At 40.9% G+C, this 23,030-nt stretch overlaps 2 protein-coding genes across 2 annotated transcripts; both read left to right on the top strand.

Moving 5' to 3' along the window:
• The first annotated feature begins 173 nt into the window (after window positions 1–173).
• Window positions 174–3,813, top strand: psmb9a (proteasome 20S subunit beta 9a). The gene is made up of 6 exons (XM_068710832.1): window positions 174–453; window positions 566–633; window positions 957–1,088; window positions 1,554–1,683; window positions 1,875–2,016; window positions 2,141–3,813. Exons 1-6 carry the CDS (start codon window positions 403–405, stop codon window positions 2,266–2,268), a joined length of 651 nt encoding a protein of 216 aa, XP_068566933.1. The 5' UTR covers window positions 174–402; the 3' UTR covers window positions 2,269–3,813.
• A 185-nt stretch (window positions 3,814–3,998) lies between these two features.
• Window positions 3,999–10,527, top strand: tap2a (transporter associated with antigen processing, subunit type a). Its single transcript, XM_068710827.1, is given in 12 exon segments — window positions 3,999–4,040; window positions 4,042–4,606; window positions 5,016–5,130; window positions 5,231–5,361; window positions 5,592–5,797; window positions 6,634–6,831; window positions 6,955–7,083; window positions 7,330–7,518; window positions 7,756–7,929; window positions 8,316–8,475; window positions 9,214–9,350; window positions 9,890–10,527. Coding segments are annotated over 12 exon segments (2,223 nt in total). The 5' UTR covers window positions 3,999–4,013; the 3' UTR covers window positions 10,082–10,527.
• Window positions 10,528–23,030: the final 12,503 nt, after the last annotated feature.

Here is a 23,030-nt window from a genome sequence, read left to right as displayed (position 1 = left end):
GCTGTGGTGGAATGTAACTAAGTACACTTACTAGTACTGTACTTGTACTTAACTCATTTCTTTACATGACACGTTCCACTGTCAGTGACTGCTTAAAGAGGACACACTCTTCACGGAGTTAAATGTGCGCATTTCAACGGCTTTGCAGCTCACTGCTCAGAGGAGGGACAACTTCACTTTCAATTTCGATTTAATTCAGAAAAAACATGGAGTCCGTCTGATGTGTGGAACAAACGCGTCGAGCACAGTTTTAGAGCTGCAGAGAAGGTTTCACGAGAACACTAATAAAACCGGGACAGCTCGACTGAACGTTCGGGTTTAACGTCGGGAGTCAGATTTACTTCCCCGTCAGACGGATACGGTCGTTGTTGTCGTTGTTGTCGTTGCCAGAAGTGCATCAACATGTTGGAAGAGACGGGGCCAGAGTGGTTGTCTGAGGAGGTGAAAACCGGAGTAAGTACAGATCTTTAGCGCCTTTGAGAGACTTGGCGGCGCTGAGAACCGGTGGCTTAAATCCCGGGACACGCGGGAAATGAATTGTGAATGACTTTACCTCTGTTTGTAGACCACCATCATCGCCATAGAGTTTGATGGAGGGGTCGTGCTGGGGTCTGACTCCCGAGTGTCTGCAGGGTAAGTTAAGTGTGCGCGCGCACTTGTGTCCAGTTCTTTCTGCATAATACTATCTTTACTGAGACAATAGCTTCTCATGCTTACTGACACTAAATCCTTCCACCTCTTCCTCTTTCCTTACATGCAGTGTCCATTAGAGATAAGTACAAAAACAATGACATGCAGTTGAGCTTCTAACCAGAAGTGCTAAAAGTAACTAGGTGCAGATTAATGTGCATATGTATAGTGATAATATATCGATACGGGTAAATATGAATACACTAAGATATATCCAGGAGGCTATGATTAACCCACACACTCCCCCTCTTCATCCCTCCATCCAGGGCGTCAGTGGTGAACAGGGTGATGAACAAGCTGTCTCCCCTCCATGACAGGATCTACTGCGCTCTGTCAGGCTCTGCAGCAGACGCTCAGACCATCGCTGAGGTAGTCAACTACCAGCTCGATGTCCACAGGTGAATACGCACTGAAAGAAGGCCGACAGACTCGTTAACCTTTTATCAAATATCCCATGATGGCAAAGTATAGTCCAACTCGGTTTGGAGGTGCCTTCCTGACTCGACTACAGAGAAACAGCCTGTAAAATGAGCACGGATTGTAGTATATTTTGCACCTTTTATGTATTCATATAATTGCTCAGATAATAGTTTCCCTTAACAGTGCAGATGCTGTTCCCGAAGCTTTTTAATATTATATTTCAAATTCTGAATACAATACCGCCGAGTGAAATATTTTAGCTTTAAAGGATTCACATTGATCACTGAGTTGCAGCTGCTGGCAGCTTCAATGTAAAGATACCAGTATTATATTGGACTTCAAAAATATTCATGAATCTAAACCACAATGCACACAGCGTTTGTCTTCCACGGTTTTTATTGGAGATCCAGCATCATGTTTGTTTTTACGTCTTCCTCTGTCAGTATTGAGATAGATGAGGAGCCTCAGGTTCGCTCAGCGGCCACTCTGGTGAGGAACATCTCGTACAAGTACAAGGAGGAGCTGTCGGCCCATCTCATCGTGGCCGGCTGGGACAGAAGAGATGGGGGACAGGTCAGTAAAAACATATAGATGGCTCCATTCTGAAAGGAGGAGATTCAAGCCTTAAACAAGAAAGATTACTGGGGGGTAAATGTTAATAATGTCAAAATGAATGTGTGCAACACGCATGATGTCACAGGAGTGCAGACAGAATGACATTGTGATCTGTCTTGCTCCTCTCTGTGCCCTCTGACCTCTCCCAGGTGTTTGCAACCCTGAGTGGTCTGCTGACGAGGCAGCCTTTTGCAGTCGGTGGCTCTGGCAGCTCATATGTTTATGGGTTTGTTGACGCCGAGTTCCGCAGGGGTATGAGCAAGGAGGAGTGTCAGCAGTTTGTGGTCAACAGTAAGTTTTTTTCCACAGAAAGCTTCTTTTTTTTTGTCAGACAGTTTATTGGATGGTGAAAGAGACACCAGACTCTCTCCTCACCTTTCTCACTCCTTCTCTTCTCTTTCCCTCACTCTCGCAGCTCTGTCTTTGGCAATGAACCGGGATGGCTCCAGCGGCGGCGTGGCCTATATTGTCTCCATTGATGAACACGGCACAGAGGAGAAAGTGGTTCTAGGAAATGACTTGCCCACCTTCTTTGATCAGTGATATTTCCAGTTTTCTCATCTCTAGTCTGCCAAGCCACTGCTGTGCAGGATGCAATTAGGTATTTGTCTTGCTCACAACAGCCACTACATACACTTTGGCTCGGCTGTCAGCTAATTCAGCTTGTCAAATAAAAATAGTAGATAAAAATACTTTTACTAAAAAGTTTCATTTGAATAAAATCATTGCATTGCTCTGTGATACGCAAAGCTATTTCATGTTTAATATCAGGTCAATTAAAAACCCTGACGTCATTTGTGGCTCATCATTAAGAGACTTAAATATAACAAACACTGACCTTTATTGATTTATCTTCCAAGGAAAAACTGCTGAGCCATGATTCTTCCTTTCAGTCTCTGCATGTGATTCTAACAAGGTTATCTCACCAGATACACCAGTAAACATTGTGTCCCGCTTATCCAAGTTCAGGAAAGCTTCACAGAGTTTGACATGTCAATATGTCTATCAAATAGTCTTTTTTTTCTCAATGGCAGATGCCGATATGTAGAGAGCAGGGCGGCCGATGGCCGGTTTATAATGCGGATATATTATTGTTGAGGTTGTTTTTTTTGCATCTAATAAAATACAACAATTTATTAATAATAACAAATAAAACACAGAATTTAGGCCTTTATACACTGAATGTGTGACGAATAAATGAGATGAAAACACTACATAGTTGCCTGCTTATTGTGAAAGATAAGAACAGAGGGAGAGGATGTGTCAGCGCTGCCTTTGTTAAGGTGGAAATGAGTAATTCATTTTGCCAACTGATTATAAAGTGATGGTCAAAGGTGACTGTGAACTCACAAAACACGTTGACCATAACCCTGGAATTCATCTGCTAATTATGACAATTACACAAATGTCTTAGAGACTTTTTCAGAATGACACAACTTTTTCAGAATGACACAACAAATAAATAAATTTTAAAAACTAAACCCCAAAACTTATAAATGACAAATAAAGAGTTTTAGTGCACTTAACATTGATCATATAGCAGCATGTCTTTGTTTTTAAGAGACAACTAAACTGTTTTAATTTACATATAAAAAGTAAATAAAGAATGTCTGTAGCCTTCCTTGGCGTTGGCCAAAGAAATAATCTGCGTCTCAAAGTGATAGCTATCGGTCTGATTATTCAACAATAGTTTTAATGAGGCTTAGTGGCAGAGTAAATAAAAGCAATGGATAAAAGCTGCTAAACAATCAGCCTCACTAGAAATATTCCCACAGAAACACCCACTGAGCAGCAGCAGTTGTCTGTGTGAGGTATTCAGTGTGACATGCATGACAGCAAAAAGTCAAAGTCGAGTTTGTTGAGCCACCTCCAGATCATAACTCCCTTTTCTCTTCTCTAGTGCTTTTCATCTAATCAGACTAGATTAAGAACGGTTGATGGTTGGTCACCTGTCTACATGGTTTAAAGCCTGCTTAAATGAAAGCCTACATGCATTTTGAATATACATTATCATTGTGCATATATGTGCCTGCATGTGCTTTTATGTCAATTATGTGAAATATAAAATAAAAGGCCTGTGCTGAAAGATTTACTTTTTTATTTCTCTTTTCTTCACAATGAATCCCTTTAGATGCTGCTGTTATGTTCTCAGAAGGCTGTCTGAGTCATGCAGGTGGTTAGTAATAATCAGAAACAGTTCACGCGTGTAACCCATTCAGTTTAGGAATCCTGAATATCGTTGTGTTGCAGTTGGGGTTTCGGGGAAACCACTGGTCCAAAGCAAGAAAATGAAAGTGAAAGTGGACGAAAACATCAGTGCAAGACTGCAGAGACAGCGCAGGGTACGCAGACGACTGAAGCTGCAAAATGGCAAGAAGTACAGCATCAGTTACCCGCAAAGTCGTAGCTTTGACTTTAGCAGTCTGCGTCGACCTGTCCTTGTTTTACGCAGCGGGACTAGTGGCGACTCGCAGCGTGTTTGGACATTTTGCGCGTCTATGGGTCCACGCGGCTCTCCGGTGCTCGGCACTATCCGCCGTAACTCTGCTCGCCCTCGGAGACCTCAACCCGTTGCTGATTCGTGTCATCGCGTCGCACAGTCTGCTGCCCGCGGTGTTCGAGACCGGGACCAAAGCGCTCTACGACGAGGAGACCGAATGTGGCTTGTCGACGGATGCGCGCTGCTGGCTCATGTGTGCCGGAGCGTCGCTGGCCGGTGCGCTGTTTTGGGAAATCACCGTCCCGGACGCCGACGATGCGGCCGCCGGTAAAGAGAAGAAGCAGAAAGCCAGAGTGCTGTTTGTGAGAGTCCTGCGCCTGTACTCACCCGAATATCTGCTGCTGCTTGGGGGGCTTGTGATGCTGACGCTGGCTGTTTTGTGTAAGTAAATGGTGATGATGAGGATGAGCATAATTCATTGTCATTCCAATACATGATGTACATGAAAGGGAACGAAATTAAGAACTCAGTTTCAGTGCAAGTACTAGTTGATGATGATGATTTTGATGACGTCAGCCCATATTAAAGAGATGCTAAGGAAATGGACAATTATGATCTATATCAGCATAGTGGAAAGTATTTTTTTTTAAGAATACTGTCATTGTCACTAGTTCCAGATATTTTCAAGTCTCAATGTGGGAGTTGAAACACTATTGCTGGTGGGATACGCTGGACCGCGTTCATGATGATGATGATGATGATGATAATATGATGTTGATTTGCTGGCTGATGCACCTTCATCTCTCTGTATGTGTCTGACTATGTGTATTCTGCATGTCCCTCTCCTCAGGTGAGATGTTCATCCCGTTCTACACTGGGAGAGTCATTGACATCCTTGGCACTCAGTATCAGCCGAATGAATTTGTGTCTGCGCTCCTGTTCATGGGCCTGTACTCTCTGGGCAGGTATGGGTCAATTCTTTCCCCTCCTCACTTATCCACCGGCATGCGTCTGTGGCTCACAAGGTGAATTCTGACTGACTTGTCTCTTATTATGATCTGTCAGCTCTCTGAGTGCAGGCTGCAGAGGGGGTATCTTACTTTGTGCCATCAGTGCCTTCACATGCAGGATGAAAGTCAAGCTGTTTGGGGCTTTGACCAAACAGGAAATTGGATTCTTTGAGACCACAAAGACAGGTAAGGCTCTTATGTAACATGTAAACATACTGTATGAATAATTTATCAGTGCACATGACGGATGGAACAAGTCATGTCAAGACAAAATCACACATATAAAGACACATTTATTGGACGATACTGAACAAGACGAGTTAGAGAAACCGGGCTGAATGGAGCAGAACATACTAGAGAGGAACATGACAGAACGTAACAGGACAGAGAGTCATTTCTCTGTATTTTCTGTGTAGGTGAAATCACATCCAGGTTGTCTAAAGACACCACCTTGATGGGAAGAGCGGTCTGTCTCAACGTCAATGTGCTGCTGAGGACGTTCATCAAGACACTGGGCATGATCTCCCTGATGATGAATCTCTCATGGAAGCTCACATTCCTCGTATTGATGGAGACGCCCATCACTGGCCTCATTCAGAACATCTATGACACACACTACCAGGTAAGAGGCAGGTTCATAAGAAATGTTGAATGACATTGAGATCCACAGAATCATGTTTATGCATAATTATTAGGTTTTTTTTACTATTACTATTAGTTACCTTACCTTCTCTTCAAAGGATTTAGCAGATAGGTTCTTATGTCTTTCAAAAGACAAATGGTGCTCAGAAACAAAAAAAACAATATTAATCCATGGGTTGGGCCCATCTTCTGTGTTTCTGATGACAATATCTTATTACAGATTCAAATTATTTTTTTCCTTCACCAATGTACAGGGCCCTGGTTCGCCCTTACTTATTCAACTTAAAGCTACTATGTGGAACTATGTGGAACTTTCATTTTGTGTTGATTTTGATGCTCCCTGTGGACAAAAGCCGAGCACCAGAGTCCATTTTAGAAAACCTCTCATTTTACTACCGTGGGTTCTGACAGTCTGCCCCTCACAGTCCTGGTTCTGGTTCTCCTGTGCCTCCCTCTCCACCAGCGGGCTCAGAAATACTGCTGGCCAGAGTAGGAGCCGCTGTAGAACATCGGAAAAATACTTTTTAAATGATCCAACCGAAACAACCAGCACTGTGTCGTCAACTTTTTTCCAATGAAATTAAATAGAAGCACTAGCTCCAAAAGTTGCTAAATCGAGTGAGAACAGTCGGCAACACTGACAGCCTGGCGTCCCTCCAAAGCCACTTCAAATTATCATTATGAGCATAAACAACAAACATGGCTTTTGAGTGCTTTTTGAAGTATAATATTAAAAAAAAGTTTCTAAAATACATTCTCTACCCTAACCTTAAGTGCTAAGATGACTTTCATTGTCTTTTTTTATTCCTCCCTCAGCGGCTGTCCCGGGCGCTGCAGGACTCGATGGCTCAGGCAAATGAAGTCGTGAACGAGGTTGTGTCCAGTATTCAGGTGGTACGGAGCTTCAACACAGAGAAACACGAGGCCCGTCGTTATGACGACCGCTTGACGGACACACACAACCTCAAGACAAGCCAGAACACCATCAGAGCGGTTTATCTTCTCGCACAGAGGGTGAGAACTTTGTCATTTTTATCAAAATTGCATTTTTGGACAGCAGGTATACTGAGCGTATCATTGTATATCACCTGATGTAACAGTAGTTCTTCCTGTGTGTGTGTGTCTGTGTGTGTGTAGTTGACAGGGTTAGGCATGCAGGTCGTCATGTTGTACTACGGCAGGCTGTTCATCCAGAGTGGACAGATGACCACTGGCAACCTGGTTTCCTTTATCCTCTACCAGTCAGATCTTGGAGACAACATCAGGGTATATACATGTAACTGCTTGGTTTTAATGTTTTATTGAAAAATTATAGAAAAAAAACAACTTTTTGTGGTTGCTTTTAAAAGAATGTCCTCAGGAATAATATTCAATTGGCTCATAGCTTCTCAGCATGTCTAACCAGACATGCCTGTCCCACACTATCCTAAACATATGATTGCGTGCAAAAACTTTGACTCTATGAATGAAAACATTATGTTCTTAAGTGCTCAGTTTTATGACATTTTTTAGACACTCACCTACATCTTTGGCGACATGCTGAACTCGGTGGGGGCTGCTGGGAAAGTGTTTGAGTACCTGGACCGAAAACCTCTGGTCAGCATGGAGGGGAAACTCAAACCGGATCAGCTGACAGGGCACGTCCTCTTCCGCAATCTCAACTTCGCCTATCCTACATGCCCCAACAAAACAGTGCTGCAGGTGAGGTCTGACCGGCAGACAGACAAGGGGACGTCTTTAGCATGAATTTGTACAAAAAAAAATATAGTGAAATGAATAGTGTAAAAAACAGGATGAGTATAGAAAGTGACAAGCTAAAGTCACTTATTTACACAGACGTTCCCTCCCAAGTATTTACAGCTACTTATAAACTTATGTATAATAAACTACAGACACAAAACTCTATTTTCTGTTTTTGTTGTTATCTCCTCGTTTCAGGACTTTTCTTTGGAGCTGAAGTCAGGTCAGGTGACGGCACTGGTGGGTACATCTGGAAAAGGAAAAAGCACATGTGTGAGTCTGCTGGAGCGCTTCTACGAGCAGCAGGATGGAGAAATCCTATTGGACAATGAACCTCTGAAATCCTATGACCACCGTTTCCTCCACAAGAAGGTAATTAATGCACAAAGCTTTCTGTCTCTTATCTGTGTTTAAATAGTTTTTATAGTTTCAAATACAACATTCGACAATCCATATGGGAAGAAATCTATTTGCTATTTGCTATTACTTTTACATTACAACGCATGTTGCACATTGAGTAATGGCCTGATAAAATAAGATTATCCATTATTAATCCCACAGCGGGGAAATGTGCGGTATTACGGAAGCAAAGTGGATAGTGCAACAACAAGAGACATCAGTAAAAAAAAAGGAAAGAAGAAAGAACGTAGTTATACACACCAGCTAAATGCATCAGGTTCATGGTCCTTCTTTGGGCGCTAACCCTTGAGCCAGTGGCATTCAGGAAACTGTAGTCTGATGAGAAGTGTGTTTGACAGATTGCTGTGGTGAGTCAGGAGCCTGTGCTCTTCTCTGGCTCCATCAGAGACAACATCGCCTACGGGCTTGCTGAATGCTCATTGGATGAGATCCAGGAAGCAGCACACAAAGCCAACGCCCATGACTTCATCATGAATCTGGAGAAGGGCTACGATACAGGTAACCTTTTTTTTACCACCCCTGTTGTTGTTTCTACATAGAGTAAAAACCTGCTTTGGATGGTCGAGTGAAGAACACATTATTTGTAGAGCTAGATTGATGATGGAACTTTTTGACTTTCTATTTATTAATCTTAAAGCTGCTAAATTCGAAATTCAGAGCATATCGAGTTGCATTATTCTCCGAAACGCCAGAGAGCGTCCAAACAAAATGAACTGTGAAGAATCCAAAAGACAACGAGTGTAACTCATAGATATGCCCATAGACTGTAGGTGTAACTGGTAAAAAGCCATAAACTAACCTCCACAATGACCTGGAGGAATTATCTGTACATATCTCATATTCATGGATACTTTATTGGCTTTGTACGAGCCCTGTAAAGAAACAAGTCAAGTACATGCATTATAAAGAAACGTAACATTATCGCGCGCACCTCGTACCAGCTTCAATACGTCAAGTATAAATTAAGCTTGAGCTGGCGTCTAGCAGCTAACAGCGCTAACAATGCTAAAAACGGCCGTCTCCGCGACGACGCTGTCGGTCAGGACGGCGTTATCATCTGTTACCGCCGTACGAGCGCAGTGCAGAGCAGTGGCCACTAGCTAGCCAGTGGCGCACGCTAAAGCACAGAGAAGCTCGGATTACAACACACACAGACTTCATTCTCTGTCTTTCTACATCTGCATCCCACCTTGAACCTCAATCCGTTATGATTTTATAATGTCGTCCATTTCTCAGAGGTGGGCGAGGGTGGCGGCCGTCTATCCAAGAGCCAGAAGCAGCAGATCGCCATTGCTCGTGCTCTGGTCAGGCAGCCACAGGTCCTCATTCTGGATGAAATAACCAGCTCTCTGGACACGACGAGTGAAAATAAGGTATGTCACAACTTCCCTCCAGGGTCAGAAGCCTCTGGGTTTGAATTGCAGACAAGTTCATTACCATCAGTCACTTCTGACTAAAAACATACAGTCAGTATTTAATAGATATACAGTATAGAGGAAGTGCTGCAGACAACATAATGATGAGAAATTACAGGAAAGGTACATTTTCCACAAAATTTGCTGTGTGTGATGATTTCCATTAATGTGTTTAGTGTGTTCACCCAGCTCTAACCCATCTACATGACAACATTGATATTGCAAAATTAGCACTATTTAAGAGAATGCCTCATTTGCATATTTAAAACATTTTCAGAAAACTTGTAATGTAAAAGGTAATCGTCTCAATGCACGTACTCGAATGAGAAAGTGTCATAGTGATATCTATCTATAGTTATATATATTGTTTACCTGGGGTGTCTCCCCTTAAATAATACATCTATCTAAATGTTTCTTCTGACATCCTTTAGCTTTGCTCTCACCTAAAAACAGAGAAATACTGAAAGACGATTATGTCTGTCCTTGACTCTGCACAGATCAAGCAGGCCCTGGCGAATTGTCCCAACCAGACCCTGCTGGTGATCGCCCACAACCTGAGGACCATTGAGAGGGCAGATCAGATCGTTGTGATCGACGACGGCAGAGTTCAGGAACAAGGGACTCACCAGGAACTGATGGACCTGAAGGGGAGCTACTACAAACTGAGGGAGGGAAACTCTCCACAGTGACAAACCGCTGTGCTGTGGATCCATGTCATCTGTGAGACAATTGTTCTGTGTGACTGTGACGCACGTTGGACCAACAGCAGCTAGCCTAATAAAAGTGTTGTTAAATCGTAAGCCATAATATTTTTCTGTGTGATAAAGTGGCCACACACATACTGAACGTATGCACACAGGCCTGATAAAATGTTTATGTAAATATTGTTGTATAAATATTGAAAATGAAAGAACATGGACACATGGATGTGTTTTTCAGAAATGTTAAAAGATGTGGAACCTTCTCAACTCTAGTAGTGTACTTTTGTTCTTATATATTTTGTTGAAATTACATTAGATATTGTAAATTAGTCAAACAAAATGTACAAGTGATATCTGATGGATGCATGTCCGCTATGGTTTTCTATTTCATGCCCTTGAATTTGAGTACAGATTAATAAAAGTTTGACACTACAGCCCACAGTTGATGCCATAAACTTTTATGATCAGAGTGGCTAAAGGTTGCCTCATGTGTACGTCCCAAATGAAAGATTGATGTTTCAAACAGAATGTTTCTGATGGATTATATCTATAAAGCCCTTCAACAGCTGTGTGTGTGGGCAGATGACCCAAAACCTCTAACTTATCCAACCCACTGTGTGTCAGCCATCAATGGGTGGATGAGCAAGAACTTCATGAAGCTAAATGAAGATAAGACTGAGATCCTCCCAGTTAGCCCAACAATAAGAGGGATCCTGCTCTTGTTAAACTGGGACATCTGTCCTGCAGACACAACCACAAGAAAGCTCAGAGTCGTTTTAGATTTGGACCTCAAGTGTAAAGCTCAGTTTAATTCACTGATCAGAACTGCCTCGTACATGCTTTTGTTTCTAGTCGCCTTGACTTCTGTAATGCTTTTTATTCTGGCCTACCAAAAGCAGCCATTGCAAAGCTACGGACCACTCAGAATGCTGCTGCCAGGGTTTATCACAAACTAAAATGAGAGATCATACAACTCCTGTTTTACGCAACCTACACTGGCTCCCTGTATCTTTTAGAACTGAATTTAAAGTCCTTCTCTTAGATTTTAACGCGCTGAATAGCCTCGCTTCCCTTTGATATGACAGATAGCGTCATCATTTTATGATCCTCTACAAACCATAAGATCCTGCAAAGCTGCTCTTTCATACTGGTCTCGAGATCGCCACAAACACCTTTGGGGATGCTACTTTTTGCCACGACACCCCAAAAATATGGAACACTCATGCCTTTAAATATAACACTATAATATAACACACACGCTGAAATGTTCTCCCCTCCTCCTTGTGTATGGTAATTAAATCTTGAATTGTAAGGCACTTTGTGAAAAGGAGGGAAATGCATCACGTAATAATTACTCAAATGTATTTATTCAGGTTACTGAGTGTGGTGGTTGTGGATTTGTTATACTGGTTAGTCGTCTGAGGCGCTTGAGCTTTTCTAATCACACATTAGTGTTTGTGCTTCTGGTTTGACTGTGGGGTTTGTCTTTATTGTTTGAGCAGACCTGGAAAGTCCCTGACTACCAACCCTGTTTTTTTTGTTCTGCCAGTGAGGCTTTTTGGAAAGTTGCCCGGTGACGTGTCATAAAAACCAAAGGTGAAGTGAAGCGATGTGCGGCATTATGTCAAAACACCAACCCCCTCTATTGACAGAGAACAGGCTCAGCTTTGGCAACATTGATCGCCATCTTGTCGAGACGTCTGTGCCGCCACAAAATGGTGGCTGAAGTCACGTGCTGCAGACCAGTAGGGCATTTGTTTCTCCTGGACTTTTAAAACGTCATGTATCCTGATGAGGGATTTGTAAATGAATGGGGGTATGACATGTAGACCCAAACTACAGTTTACACTTAAATTTACATTTAAAATAGGTCAAGTTTAAGAATGGTTTATCCCCATACTTTGTTTGCAATGTCTTGCCTACTTAACTTTAGATGAACTTATTTTCATGTTCCAACATTAACCGAACGATCACATGCTTCTCCGTGAATCTTGTTCTGCTGTTGATTCAAACTTTTTAAAATCCCCTGGATGAATTAATAGAGTGTGTGGTGATCCGGCTGAAACCAAATCTATTTGTCATTGTTCTTAAAAAAGCTGACACACTGGAAATACAACCCGGCTCGGTGACTCGTCATAAACTTGGCTGCTTCCCATCAACAATTGTGTGCTGCCTGCGGGTTATAAAGGCAGGAGTGGAAAAAGCAAATGTCAAAAAGTACGCCATCTTAAGGTGAGACCTTCAAAAACCCAAACTCAAAATGGCCGACAGCGTGAGTTTGAAGTTAGTAAATAACTGGTAATTGGGCAAATAAAAGATGCTAGTGACTGTGACTGTATTTATCTATGGTGTACTAGAAAAGAGTCATGTGCATCCTCAAACCTCAGGGTGCACCTATATACTGTACTCTGTATGTGTGTGTGTCTTTGGATGTGCGTATGTGCTGAGCAGCTTTTGCCTGTCCAGTTCTGCTACATACCAATGCGCCACGACACTGCCGAGCTGGAAAGTCCCTTCTCTTCTTACTTTCACTTTCTGTGCAGTGTTGTGCATTCAGTGACTCATCCAAACCACAACCAAGCCCAAGCCTTTGTGACTGAGAGCATTCTGGTGTTATTGGCACTCCTCTCTACCCCAAAAATATGCAGCTTCTGTCGGCTATTTTAAGCAGTTGTCACATAAACATATTTGATGTTATACAAAAGATTTGCCACACTGCCTGTCATATGTCTAAAACTGGACTGTCTGTCATGACTTCATTGACTTTTAGGCACCAAACAGACATCCCTTAAATCGATGTAAAACACAGTCAAAGCAATAACTTGTTATATAAGGTAAATAACAAAAATATTAGATTAAGCTTATTGTATATGTCGTATTGTATTTCCTGTTCCTGAAACACTTTAGCTGGTTGGTACAATCCAACACAGAGGAACTGAAGTGCAAATGAAAATGAAGTCATTTTAGCAAGATAAAGAGTCACTGGACAGATTGGCTTCACTGTCACATAATACTTGCTTCTCTTCTTCTCTTGAAACCAAAAATAATAAAAGGAACTGATGCTGCAAAAAGCACAACAGAAATGACACCGATGTAGCTTCTTTTCAACACCTCACCTCATTTCGTTTGATAGGTGAGTTAGAATAGAAGAGAAGAGACAGAAACATGGTGAAACACAATGCTACAAAAAGTATTTAAAATACATGTGCAAATGAATAATAATAATACTATTCTGGATATAATGAGGTAAAAGTAACCACTGTGCAGTCCTTTTTACTGAGCAGGGAGCTGCAGTATTCTTTAACAGACAGGTAAAGCCCCACTGTCTCTTTGTGAATCCCCTAACTTCCCCTGGGGAGTGGAGCAATTGCAACATTTACTGCAGTTCATGAAAAAACAACAACATCCAATCAAACACACAGCACATGATCGGAAAGTCCCGGTTAAAGAACAAAGGTAATACTAAAACACTGATCTGGTGTCTGTTGTTGACTTCGGAGAGCAAAATATAGGCAACAGAAACTGATCCTCGGTCAGCTTAAAAAAATAACACACAGCCCTGCCCTGTGCTGAATCCTTTTAGGCAGAGTAACAGCGCCTCGGTTGGTTGTATTTGCCACTTTTATCATCAGACACGTGATTTCCTAGAAACTGCCTGCCTGGTAGATTGGCAGAAATGATGTTGTTCTCAGAAGTCTCAGCAAAAGGCTGAATCATTGCTGGTGACTGCCATCTAGTGGAAGTAACAAAACTGCACTGCAAATGTAAAAAAACCCACCCCTAACACATAAACCACTTTGGGTTGAGAGGTGGTTACCATACAGCAGTATGTAGTTACGTGGTATTCTCAGTTCTCTGAACAGTGTAGGTTTTGAGTTGTGTGCATATTAGATCCACAGGAAACCACAAGCGTGTAGGTGCAGAGAGGTGAAAGGAACATCTGAAGCCACAGAGCCACATGAACGTTCTATCCCTCTGTTCAAAGAATTCGTACTGAAGGTTGTTTTAGATTGCAACAGTAACCAGACATATGTAAGATGTGTATATTTTAACAGAAGGTTAATCGCTTTATCGACTATCTTTGTAGACTGGGGAAATGGAGGACATTGTATCAGCTGAATTTCAGTCACAGGGCCGTCTCTCTCACCACCACACTGTCTTATGAATAGCTCATTTAATAGTGATTCTGGGGTTTAAACACCAGGACAGTCAGATCCTCAGGATGTCAGAGGTCTCTAGTATAGCAGGAGGGTGAAGTCATGTGATGAAGAACATTAGCGCCTCAGCACCCCTAGTGCTTATCTCAGGCATTTTCACCGTGCAACCAGACAACCAACCAGACAACCAACCAGACAACCATGTGATTTCCCGTAACTCCTCAGTCTGGTGAACCGGTATCTGTGAGCTGGCTGCCATAAGTCTACCGGAATAATAGAGCTTGAGTGCCCCCAAGTGGGATAAAATAAAAATAAATAAATTGCATGAAATGTATTGAAAGATAAGACAAGATAACAACATAAAATAATGTCACATAACAAGATATATCTAAGCAGTGCTTGCGAACAAACTAAACCTCTTCATACATGTACTACCTACACATATGCCATCACAAGCCCATTTGTGGAAAGGAAAGTAATGTTCAAATTCTAGCTAAGGTCCCAAAGCATCCAGAGACACCATCAGGTTGATGTTCACATGTCAAAGTGTCCATGAATGGACGAGACACTGAATCCGTGTGTGTGTGTGTGTGTGTGTGTGTGTGTGTGTGTGTGTGTGTGTGTGTGTGTGTGTGTGTGTGTGTGAGAGAGAGAGAGAATGGGCACATTAGAGGCACACTGTAAAGCACTTTGGATGAAACTGCTACATAAATGCAGTCCACATTGTGCATAAATGATGCATCAGACAAGTAGATTTTATGTAATAAATATTACATGAAAGTGTTGGTGCACACAGATACTACATATGTGTTATTGCCAAAAATGTGTTTTCTACAACTTTAAAGCTGTGGACAATTGTGACAATTGTGTGTGTGACCATACTATGTAAGTAACCCTAACTGTGCTTTGTTTTATGTTTTATGTATTGTCTTTGTTTTAAAGTATTTCACATGTCTTATGAAATGGGTTTTGATAAATGTACAATATTGCTGTTCCTGTCTTAATGTGTTTCATGTGCATGCAGCTGTCATTACACCAGTTGAAAATTAGCCACGGTGGCTAAACTTGCACATTTACACAAATGTCTATAAATGTGCATTGTCTCTGTAACTTTAAACTGTATTATTGAATACATAAATAAATACATGTCTGCTGCATCATTTTATACACTTTTTTTTACAAATCTCAGTTTGTATCTTAGGAACCTTTGGGATCTCCACTAGACTATCAAATAAGGTTCTGTGGATTTGAACAGAGATTGGCATCACATGTGTTTGCAGTTCAAGAAGTTTTAGATGATTAAGGTGATTAGGTAAAACATGTGACAAAGGTCTTAAAATTTAATCTCATGAATTTCAGATATATAAGAAACAGTCTAACCATGCAGGCTGCGAAACTGTATTTTAATGCAATGATTGTCCCCCATCTGACCTACTGCTTAACCAGCTGGGCACAAGCCAGCAGCACAACATTAACATCTATTCATATTCTCCATAAACAAGCTCTAAAAACACTTGATAAAGAAAACCAAAGCCACCATCACTGCAACATCCTCATCAAACACCATATCTTGAGTTGGGAGAACCTCATTAAATACACTGATGTGTGTCTGGTTTTTCAAATTTTACATGGTATGGCCCCGCCTCCGCTTAGTGATTTTATTAAACAAAGCGCTCAAAGCAGCAGACTCACTAGATCTGCTTCAAGAGGTGATTGTGTCATTTCACATAGGTCAAGCTCTTTTAGCAAATCTACATTCTCTGTGAAGGCAGCTCACTCGTGGAATGCTCTGCCACCACATATACGCACACAAAACATGTACAAAACATTCAAACATTGTCACACCTGTATGTCAAGCTGGGTTTTTGTCCTGTCTCCACGTTTGTTTTGTGACTTCCTGTTTTATTTTGGAGATTAACTCTCCTCTCGTTTCAGGTTCCTTGCCCTTCCTCATGTGTCACCAGTCTGATTGTCTTCCCTGATTCCTGATTGTGTCCACCTGTTCCCCCACTTCCCTCATGTGTACTTATAGTCTGCGTCTCCCGTTGTCCTGTGCCAGTGTGTCATGTCCTTTCGTCTTGCACACCCGCCCTATGCTAGCATCAAGTCCAAGTCATAGTTTTGTCTGTCCCAAACCTTGTTATAGAGTCCTTGGTTGGCGTTGTGCCGTTTATTGCTTCACAGCCCTTAGAATTATTTCAGAGCCTTTTTGTTAGTGACTGATTATTTTCTTGTTTCCTCGGTAAGAGAGATTTTGGTTTTGCATTTTGCCCTTTTGACTATTCAGCTCTTCGAGTTAAATCAGAGCATTTTACTTGTAGTTTAATACCTTCCTCAAGAAGAGATTTTTGGTTTGGCTTTTGCAGTTTTGACTTTGCAGCTCTTTGAGTTAAATCAGAGCATTTTTAGTTCTACTTTGTTATTTTCTTCTTTCCTCGCTAAGAGAGGTTTTTGTTGGCTTCCTGTATTTAATGTTGCCCAGCTCTATTAGTTTAGCCAGAGCATTTCCCCGTTCTTCCCTCTTCGGAGGAGTTTTTTGTTTCCAGGGATTTCCCTGTGTATTTTTGTTGGAAATAAAAGATTGTCAACTGAACCTCTACTCTGCGTCCGAGTCCTCCTCAAGAGCTCCCTACGTGACAAACATAGCCTTAAGGAATGGCTTGTTGCCAATCAGGTGTGCAAGCATTGATGTCTGTCCTGCCTGCTTGTCTGTCCTGCCTGCTTGTTTTGCCTATATGTGCATTTGTCTTCTTCACTATTGCTATCTTCCATGTTTGATGTGTGTTATGTGTCTCAGTGTTATATATGTGCTTGTACTGTAGGTGGGTTTGTCCTGCTCTGCTCTAGTGTCGTACACTTTTCTTTTGCTTATATGTGTATTAGTTTTGTCTATATGTTACTGTCTATCTATGAATTTTAATTCCATTTTATTTGAAATTTTGTAATTTTTAGGCAGCCTGCGAACATCTGGCCAGGGACAGCAGATGAAAACTAGCCTCTCTGGCTCACCTACAGTTTCACTGTCGATTGGTGTGCATTGTCCCTGCAAAATAAATAAATAAATAAACAAACAAACAAATTAAGGGGAAAATCGGGGTTCAAGAGTAAAAAAAAAAGCAATGTCAGCTATTTGATATGGCATTGGTTTTGAGTCAGTGTTGTGACGACCCTCCTCCTCCCATACACTAGGTGTCCCTGTTGTGTGTGTATGTGATGATCTGTTACAGGTGCTGATTGGAGGGTTGTCAGCTGGATGAGCCACACCTCTATGGAGCCAAATCCAGGTCAATAGTTTTGATCATTTGAAAAAAAAAATGAACCTGAAAGTCAATGTTCAGCCTTGAACATTGAAAAATACAGCAATGTATTCAAAATAACAATAAGTGAATGAAAAGTTTTTTTGGATTGAATATAATTTTGATTCAGTTCTGGATTTTTTTTTTTCATTGTTCACTTTCATATATATTTTGATATTTGAGGTGCTGTTATATTGGTTTACTTATGTTGGCTACAAATAAATTGCTTTCTTTTAGCAGCCTCCATGTTTTTGTCTCCGTCTCTGAGCCGGGCTGTGACAGTGGGTAAATCATGACCTATAATGAAAGTATATAGCTCTTGGCAGACTTTTAGTGTTAGTGTGTGCATTTAATGACGCCAGTAGAGTAGAGGTACAGTACCTGGTGGTGTGTGCAGACTCCACAAGAAACCACAGGCTGGTAGGTGAGGGAAAACTGCATTGGACCAAAACATCCACACAACAGAAGTAACATGACCACTACAGGGCAGGACTACACCAGGAACTGGTGGCTTTCTCATGAAAGGATTATTAGAGGGCTATGGAGAGAGAGGCATGTAGAATCGGACCGGGGACTCATTACTCCCATGTGAGATGGGCCCTAATCAAGTAACCCCCAAGACTGACATGTCTACAGTTAAAAACATAAAGAGAGTCAAATACAACAAAGAGTAGCTCATGCTCATGGGCACTTCAGCAGCAGGAACAGACATAAGCAGTAGCCTTTTAGGCAGCTGGCTGATAGTCAAAACAAAGTAAAATGATATGATTTACAGTCTCAGGAAAACTGGATATTTTGGAGCGTCAAATTCATTTTTTTTGTTCAGTTAGTATTTCCCGTTCAGCCTGATATTATGGAATTTCTTTACTTATTTGTACATTTTTTTGTATTTTTAAGTATTTTTTTTCATCCAATATCTATGAAGAAGTGAAGGTCATGTGGAATCACGCTGTGTGTGTTTTATGTTAAATCAAGAGAAACCACGGCTCTAATGAGAACTCTATGTTTGACCAAAATAGCTTATGCCAACATTAACCAGAACATTAAGAAGATAGGTTCATTTCTTTCAGTCAGGTTCCCATATTGACATTGAAACCGTGTTTGCTTACTGTAATTATTCCCTCTGTTCATATTGGCCATCCATCATTGCTGTCCATGTAAGTGATGCAGGACAAAATCCACAGTTTACAAATGTAGCCCAAAGTTTTAATGTTAAGCCACCTGAACTATTACTCACTTTATATGCATCAAAATGTGTAGTTTGCTACAGTTTTTACACAGTCAAATTATCAAATGTAACTTTCATTTCACTAAAACAGAAATTTTTTTTATCTTTTCCTCATTTATTGTGCCATCAATCATTGCATTAGCTACCCCCCCCTCTAGCCACGATATGTAATTCAATGAAGGACCACTTAATGTAAGACAGTTAGAGGTGCACATGTGATGAACATATAACACAGTGTGATGTTGTGTACAGCATGTGATGAATAAGATGTGCTGGATTTCAGACCCGAGGAAGACTAGCTGGTACCATTGGCATCAGGTACATGGGGATCCTTTTAAATAGATGAATAGATGGATAGATTAATAAATGAATAAATAAATGAATAGATAGATAGACAAATTAATAAGAGGAGTCAACTGTCTGACTTATTCAAGTCAAGTATATCTTCCAAAGCTACACTCTTTTTAAGATACAATATTAAGAGGTCATGTTTTCACTAATTATGTAATGGCCACTTGGTGATAATAATAACCTGTTGAACTAATGAAACATTCATTTCAAAAGAGCACTGCATGAACACTGATGGTGATCGTTAGAGTCTTTCAGAATAAAAAATACTGAGGTATTATCAAACTATGGATTATTCATTAATTTGCTATGGGTTACAATGCCCAACACTCACAGCGCTGATGCACACAAAATAAGCTTTACATTGTCTTTCTGTTAATAACTTGAAGTAGTCGGAAACAAACTACATGTCATTTAATGTCAAACATCGATTCGTTTCTTATCAAGTTCAGCTGAGTGGCCACCAGATGGCGACATAACACAACGTACTCCAGGTTACAACCTCAACGGTAAGCTGGAGTAGTCAATAGATGGCACACCAAAAAGTAGAGGAGCCTGGTAAGTGACTGGATATTCGATCTTACACACATGGCTTCTGCTGAAAATGAAAATAGAGTGTTTTTTTAGTATTCTCATAGGAACATATTGGACAGTCGGTACAATTGAACCCCTAATCTTTGCCAGCTGGCCAGATGTTCTTTCCTCAGGCTATTACTAATTAGGACTGATCTCCAATCACGAGATCATCTCTAATTAAAAGCACTCTTGATTCCAGGACAAGGTCTGTGATAATCTTTTTTTCTCGGAAGCAGTATTTGACACTGTCGCTAAATCCTGATCCAGTCATTATGACAGCATGGTCGGTGCACCATGCTCATATTTTGTCATATTGACATCCATCCCAAAAAAAGATGGTACTGACTCTGACTTGTAATTTGGATTTTATTTTATGTGATAAATGGCTGTACACAAATACAATCTCAAACCATCAAACACCAACATATCAAATGTAAAATATACTCCTAAAAGTGGACAATTTCACAAGATATTTGTTGTAATTACATATTAGAGCTTTATTATTATTAAGGATATGCTCTGTTGAAGTCATTACATGAATGTAGCGGCTTTCCTCAGATAAAGCAGCACTGCATGTATCTGTTGAGTTACAAAAATATGAGATATGAAATACTATTCCGTCTAAAATGTTTGGAGAAGGAAGTCAAGTATTCTACACTAGAGTCTCCTCTTCATCATCACGCCTTCGCTCTGGTATCTTTCCAACTGACGGAGTGAAGGAACCAGTCTGGATATGAGAGACTTTCAACCTTTGATGGTTTCCTCCTTGATTGTTTTGCACATCCTTCTGATAAACAGGGAGGGGGGGGGCAGTATTTCACACCTGAGCCCGGCTGTCTCTCTCTCACACACACACACACACACACACACACACACACACACACACACACACACACACACAGATCTCTCCCTCTCTCTCTTTTCTTACTCTTATTCTTACCTTCAATTCTTCCGCTGTCCCTCTTTCTTTGGTTCTATTGTGGATATTGTTGGCATATATTGGTATAAACGTCAAGCAGTATTTTCCCCAAAAACAGCAAACAGTAAACAACATCACACCCTTCTCACAGAACTCCAAAGGCTCAGAGACATATGCTCCAAGAGAGATTACACATATAGGATTAGGAAGCATGATAATCTGGTTTCATGCCAGTGATCATCTTTGTCCAGCGTTTCCTGTCGTGTAGCTGTTTGTTCGGTGTTGTTGCCTTAATGCAATCCCATTAGAAATGGGTTTTTTTCTCTAACTTTTCTATTTTAAAGATTTGCTCTCTTCATCAAGTGAACCTTCTGGAGGAGAAAGTCCACCTCCATTCAGATGGAAATCACTCACTTCAGAGTTCCTGCTCCTTTTTTCCAGAGTCGATCATGAAGTGTCCTTACTCCTTTACGGCTCTTTTGCATGACTGCATAATTAAGCAGCTGTTGTTTTCCTACACTGAGACGCTACCTTCTTGGAACCATGCTGCCCATGAGCTTTGGTTTTCAAATTCATCTCTGATCTTTATCTCTAGTTGCCTGAAGAAAAGGTTCTAAATAAAGCAGGGCAGTAAAAAAGATGATGCTTTAAATGTAAAATGTCTTCTCTTGTACAGATCTAGCACAAGCATGTTATCAGTCCATACTATAAACAATGGACAACTTCACCTGAGAATATATTCATCTACTTTTCTGCCTCGTAATATCGGACCATATGATCATTAATGAGGGAGTTTTTATTTGATTGTGTTTTCTCAGTCACTGTATACGTTGTTTTTAGTCATACTACTGTCTTTTCTTATCGACTATACTGTGATATAGTGTGAGTACTTGATATTGTTGCTATCGTTTGTGTTTGTAGTTTGCTGGTTTTTCTTTTGTTCCCCTTGTCCTTGGATTTTTAATTACATTATGATGTAATGTTAACTTGTGTAGACCACAGAAAGAGTAATTGCTACCCTTGGTGGGGCCTAATGGGGATTCAAATAAATTCATAAATACACCAACTGTTGCAGATTTGGGGCTTTTTATGGCACATAATTGCTCATCCCTGATTCATAGCGCTACACAGGAAATGGTCAATGTTCTGCAAAAACAAACACAAGCATGCAGCAATGTCCACTGTGTGGAAGGAAGCAATGAACGTGTTATTAAAATACAAACAGCAGTATGGGAGAGGTGCCCTGTTGTCTCTATATTGTTAGTGTTGTCACAATATAACCGGTAATGTAACCGTTGTATATTTACATTTTGAAATACGTACCGGTAATGACGATAACCGTGATATTTAAAAATGAAATACTGATATCATGTTACAGTGATAATACACATATAATACAATGAAGTAAATAATCCAGCTCCCTTTAAATCACGCTTTTACAGTTATTAACCGTAAAGTTAAAGATGAATTTGACTGATGCATTATTAGTTCATTTTTTATTTTCTATACATATCGCAATAATATCATTGTCAATTATTTTAGCCACAATAATCAGGTAGTGAAAATCTGATATTGTGTATAGCCTATTAATACTGATCATACAACAAATACAGTCATTGGATAGGTCACTAAAACACATACAGCTGCTGTAAGCTTCACAAAGAAAAATGGATTTTTTCGGAAATGTGTTTTTTTTTTCTGAGAAAAGCCTCGCTATTACTACGTTAGCTAAGTGGAAAAAGAGAAAGTAGAGATATTTGCAGCAACAACACAATGGCAAACATCACAGGTGTGTTTTTGAAAGCAGGCTTTGTAAAGCAAACAATACCACACTGAGATGCAAATGAAAAATAGGTGGGAATGGAAAGATCAGCATGCTGCTGCCAAATACTGTGATTCCATGTACAGAGATAATGTGAGTACACTGTTGTTGACATAGTGAGTGTGTAGGTGAACAATTCTTCATAGAGAACGTGACGTTCAGGAGATGAGCAACGCTGCTCAATAGGACACCTTCCATGCACAGTGCTCTTCTGTATCAGAAAACTGCTGCTTGCATCTGTTGACAAAGAGACTGTTGTTGCTAAGGAAGGCTTGCTTGAGAGGAAGTGAATGGACTAGATTTACAGAAATGACACCGGGCATATGCAAACAGCACAAAAGCAATCTGTGATCCTGGAGCTTGGCTGTCAGCGCTGCACCAGTTTGCAGTATAGATCTACAAAAACTCTGGCAACATATGACTCAGGACAGGGGAGTTGTGAAGGTGAGAGCTTCCTTGGCAACCATTTCTGGACCGATTGTCATCATGTGACAGGCTGATGCAGCCACGCGGTGAAAAAACAGAGACATGGACTCACAGGGGTGGGGAGGGGGGGGGGGGGGAGAGAGGGGGGGAGAGAGAGAGAGAGAG

This window comes from Cebidichthys violaceus, unplaced genomic scaffold (genome assembly GCF_023349555.1).
Source record: "Cebidichthys violaceus isolate CVI_PGR_0920_01 unplaced genomic scaffold, fCebVio1.0.p SCAF_16, whole genome shotgun sequence".
NCBI lineage: Eukaryota > Metazoa > Chordata > Actinopteri > Perciformes > Stichaeidae > Cebidichthys > Cebidichthys violaceus.
The sequence above is the reverse complement of the archived record's forward strand: the minus strand, read 5'-3'. Positions and strand labels throughout refer to the sequence as shown.